Source organism: Triticum aestivum, chromosome 5B (assembly GCF_018294505.1).
Source record: "Triticum aestivum cultivar Chinese Spring chromosome 5B, IWGSC CS RefSeq v2.1, whole genome shotgun sequence".
NCBI classification, from domain to species: Eukaryota; Viridiplantae; Streptophyta; class Magnoliopsida; order Poales; family Poaceae; genus Triticum; species Triticum aestivum.
Window position 1 is genome coordinate 525,974,996 of NC_057807.1, and position 5,294 is coordinate 525,980,289.

At 43.1% G+C, this 5,294-nt stretch overlaps 1 protein-coding gene across 1 annotated transcript; it reads left to right on the forward strand.

Annotated features, from left to right (window-relative positions):
• Positions 1 to 879: 879 nt before the first annotated feature.
• Positions 880 to 2,394, forward strand: LOC123116739 (uncharacterized). Its single transcript, XM_044537658.1, has 2 exons — positions 880 to 1,919; positions 2,009 to 2,394. Exons 1-2 carry the CDS (start codon positions 937 to 939, stop codon positions 2,124 to 2,126), a joined length of 1,101 nt encoding a protein of 366 aa, XP_044393593.1. The 5' UTR covers positions 880 to 936; the 3' UTR covers positions 2,127 to 2,394.
• The last annotated feature ends 2,900 nt before the right edge of the window (positions 2,395 to 5,294 follow it).

Sequence of the window (5,294 nt, forward strand, 5' to 3'; positions counted from 1 at the left end):
CAATTTCACTGGCCAACCGCCAGTCTAAGTTGTTATATGTGCACTACCATCACATGGAGAGTTACAACCGGGATATGGCTATGAACATCTGTGCCAATCAGAAACGGTGCGCCACTATACTTTATAATTATAGTAGCCCCTTCTTTACATCTGGAAAAAGTATATATTGTCTAACCAAATCTGTCCTGCAGGTTGAAGGCAAGGTTGGAAGCTATAGCCCGTAAATTTGTGATGACGACTTTGAAAGGAATGCTGCCTAGGGAGGCTTATACCGCTATTGTTAATATCATGCAGAATCTGCAGTTCAAGTTCGTTGGGATGCCGAATAGGTATGTATGTGTGAAGGAAGATACCCACCCTGTATTATTGTTTTGTAGTTCCGATTCTACTTTGTGCAAAGACTAAACTTAAGTAGATAACTGATATGTGGAACTTGCTAAAGCATCCCCCTGGCCCCCTTGAATCACACCTTCCATTCTCCATCCCACACCATCCGTCTTTAAATATGTCATTATTTATGTTTGACTGCATCCATCAGTAGACTCTTTTCTTTTAGTTTGTTTTCCTTTTTGTTCCCATGTGATGCTTAAATAATGGAATAGGGAATATTTGTTGGTATGAACTCTAAACATGCAATTGTCTTTTGATAACTTCCATGATGAAATTTTAGCTACTCAGTTGGCTGATTAGCTTGCCCCGAGAACCTGAATACACCCAAATATAGGATTTCTAGGAAGAGATTAGTTCTCTTGGATTATTTTGAAGGAAAAGCTCCCTCTTAGATGGTTTCATTAGCATGATGAGTACTTGATATGATTTTAAATTCCTGTAAGATCCAACTATTTGTGAGTCTTAATTTCAGTTTACCTTCACAGGCATGAAAAGCTGGCTGATTTTCTTACCCGGACAATAGTGTGCTGGTATGCATATGAAAAAATGAGGTTCCTTAGCCCAAATGCTGATGGATTTTCGATGGTTCATGGCATTTTGGCAGACATCATACATAATCACAAGCAAGGGCGTTCATGGAATGGCCACTTTGCAAGTACTGACATTGAAGTTTACAATGGCAAGTTTTTCAAGATCACTAAAACTGCCATCTACCGCTTTGTGCCATCCCCTAACATCTCAATAGAGGTTGCTGGTTGGTTGCGAAATGACTTTCGTGCCTGTGAGTTCTTACTTGACAAGTTCAACCAGAATGGCCGCCTACCTGTATTTTTTGTCCAGCTTAGAAGAGCTTTGATGAACACAACAGATAAGACATTCCTTCAAGCCTTTGCCTCAGATCTGTATGATAAGTTTCTGCACCATGCAGCAATTAAGCAGCCTCTGGTGCGTGCCGTATTTCTATGCGGTGTTCAGCAAGCGTGCAGGGCGCACGACATCTATGACCCTGACGCAAGGTACAAGCAGGTCCTCAAAAGGTTAGCAATCCCTGGTTTCAGCCTGGCAGATGCGATAGCCAACTCTGGGATAGATATTCTCTTAGAGGTTCTTGATTACCAGAAGCGGCAGGCATCCAGAAATGCTGATAAAGATGGAGAGCGTCAGGTCAGAATACCTCGCCCAGATGGCACGTTTTGGATTTGGGAGAACAAAGCTGCCTTCAGGCGCTACCTGCTGATGGATACTGTGAATGTTACTGCAGATGACTTGCTATCCTATATTGACACCGAGAGGCATCTAATTGTCCACGGCCCAGACTATTCAAAGGAGGATAAAGACTACAAAAACGCGGCAGAGAATGATGGGGTTCGGTATTGGAGGGTGGAGGGTAACCAGTGGGACAGCAATAGGCCGAGAAAACAGAAGCTGGACACATTCGAGGTCATGGAGCTTATGGTTGCGTCTCTTTCAGAGGAGATCATGCCTCTGATGATCTCTGAGCTGCTTGATCAGTCTGCTATGACTGGAAAGTAGGTACCGGTGTACTTCTGTTTGTACCTTATTGAAATCAATTTATGCTCTGTTGTACTAACTACGTTTGATGGTTGATGCTTTACAGGCTGAAGGCTGTCTGGGAATTGTACAAGAACAGTGGGTTTGAGCTCTCGAATATGGATGTGCAAAATATGCTGGCGATGGTTGGCCTCAGTAGGGAAGCAGAGGAAGATGACCATTGATCGGTTGCTGCTGCATGAACTTCCAAGTTGGTTGCACAGTTGGATGATCGACATTCTGAATGAACCCGTCTTTCACAGCAGTCCACGAAATGACATTTTGAGGTCCAGTGAAAGCATTGGATCATGTAGCCACCTTAGTGCCTGTAGGAATTTATGTTAATTAACTGGTGAAACAAGCTGTTGTCTCTTGCCTGGGCTGATGTTGCTGTCTCTATAGAGGTTTTGGCTGTTCTTTTGTTGGGCTGACAGTGGCCACCTTATACTCTTGCTGTAGGCAGTAATGATTGTGATAATATTGCTATCTGTTTGAACTGTTTTTGATGTGAACCCTTGGGGTCGTTTTTTAACTATTCTTGTGTTGCTAGTTGTATGCCCTAGTCGTTTGCATCCTGTATTCTAATCTAGCAGGGCTTCAAGTACACATGCATGACACCATGTCTTTGTTATCCTTAGTGAGATGTTCTTAACTGAGCGTGCATCTGATCCTAAAACAATGCAACTGTTGTTTTTTATTAATCTAAGACATTTTTGTTGAACTTCAGGTACTACATATGATGATCACTCTTGAGTTGTGACTTATTCTCCTTCCAACAGTTCATATTGTTTATTTTGTCTTGCAGTGTAATAGTATTTTGTTGGTCTTAATTTAACTTGTCATTTACCAACGAAATACATTTCCATTGCATTTATTGGAGTGATTGACCTTGGTGGTTAACTTAGAACTGTTTGTACTCCCTCCGTTTCTAAATAACGTTTTTTTTAGAGATTTCAACATGGGCTATATATGGATGTATAGACATATTTTTTAGGGTAGATTCATTCATTTTGCTTTGTATGTAGTCCCTATTGGAATCTCTAAACGGACTTGTATTTAGGAATTGAGGGAGTATGACTTTATGCTTTGTGTGACCATTTATTGGCTGTGAATTTTCTTAGTTGGTATTTGTGGCTTAAAGGAAAGAGCGTGTGTTTGATAAGGGCAATGTGCATCCGGAGGAAAAGAATTAAGACATGAATTCGGAAAGAGGATCATCTCTGTTCAAAATTCAGATATCAGTTTCAGAGTTTTTGAAGCTGCCCATATTGTAACTTCTACTCCCTCTGTTCGGAATTACTCGTCTCGGAAATGGATGTATCTAGAACTAAAATACATCTAGATACATTCATTTTCGAGACAAGTAATTCCGAACGGAGGGAGTATATGTGTTCATTAGTCTCCACACTAAGTACAGCATCATGATAGCACTCAGCTAAAAATATACACAATACACCGTCTGGGGCAAAAAACGTTGCTCCAACAAACGGTCCATATGCAAAAAAAATTGAACCGCGGCCTCCTCGTGATGTAAAATACTACACCTCACGGTGCAAATTTGCATCACGAGGTGCATCCGGTCCAAAACCAGCTGCCACTCGCGAACGCCCAACCGCCACTTCATTTCCTTTCCCGCCCGCGCCCGTCCGCCCGCCCGAAGACTAGCCGACCGGAATCCGCCGCCGTAGCCGCCCAAAACCTCGCCGTCGGCGCCGCCACCACCCCACATCCCCGCCGTCGCCCCCATTGCCTCCCTCGCCGGTAGCCAGCTCGCAGCCGCCCGGACGCCGCCGAATCGGGAGGCAGCCGAGGCGGGATTCGGCGCCTCCGGCGGTTCGGCTGCCGCGGTAGGCCTCCGCCGGGTTTAAGGCTGTCGCCGACCTCCTCCCCGTCGTCCGTGAGCTTGTCCACGGCCGTTGCGCCGGCCGCACGACCGCCGCACCAAGCCCTTCGCCCGGCTGCCGAACTATTCTTCGCCGCCCGCCAAGCTCCTCTTGGCCGACCTCCAAGCTCATTTCTTATCACCGCCGTCGCCGGAGCTGACCGCAGCAGCCAATCCAACCGGCGGCCATCGTGTTCCACCGTGCGCACAAGGTGTTCGACAGAATTCCCCAAGGCATCTCCAACGGGTTTTGGACCATGAATATGGACCATCTATTGGAGTTGCTCTTTTGAACCATGAATTTGGACCATCCGTTGGAGTTGGCCTTTTTTCTCAGCTCCAAAACGCATTTTTTGGCGGTCCAAATTTTGCATCTCCGGTTTTGGACCGTCAAAATTTGAAATGCTCTTAAGAGCCATCTATATGTTTTAGATCTTACATATAAACCTACATGCGCATCGCCGGAAATCCCAAAATAAATTCTATATGTTTTAGATCTTACATATAAACCTACATGCGCATCGCCGGAAATCCTAAAATAAATTCAGAAATAAAAGCAAGCACTAGGATTTGAACCCTGATGGGCTGGGGATATCACAGTCCCTCTAACCATCCAATCACAGGTTGGTTCGCTATTTTATCATGAATCTAATGCTACTAATTCGATGGCAGAAATGTTGATGTACTATTATATAAATACGGTCAAACATAAAAGACTTTGACTTTCCAACAAAGTAGTACCAGTATAGAATCAAGATTAATTAAACTTAAACATAATTAGTTTAATTTCCTAACAATCACCAAATTATTTCCACGGTGAAACAAATCTTATGGTCCAAAAACGATCATTTTAGAAAAAAAAATGCAACAAATCTTATAACCTTCCAAAACCGGTTTGCTTGGTCTCGAAGCCAAGGATGCTATTGATGATCTCTATATCCCAACAAACACGCCCGGAAGCACGCACAGAGTTAATTACATCACTGGTGTTAAAACTTGGCAAGAAAATTCAGTTTAGTACAAAAACTTGCGGCATACATTGAACTAGTGCTATAACTTGGCTTCGCCGTGCATATACGGTGCAAATCACGTTTTTGTACGAACATTGCTCTGACTAGCCATGTCAACATGGCATGGGCCCGCTGTCAGTCACAGAACAAGGGAAAAACCTTCAGAAAATTTTCTTCTCACGGAAAAGACCCCGTGACTCATAAATAATAGAAAAAATTGTGCACAGTTGAGGTTCGAATAACTGACCTGCAGTACATCGGTGCGTGCGGCAAACCACGTGCTCCAGGATAGGTTACCATCCTATATAGATACATATTTCATAGTTTTAAAGCTTAAGATTTGCACTGATTTTGTTAGAAATGTACAGAGTATATATAAATTATAATCGTGTATAAAAAACAGTATACGTATGATTATAATAAATTGCATTATAACAATAATCATGTGTTAATTTACACAT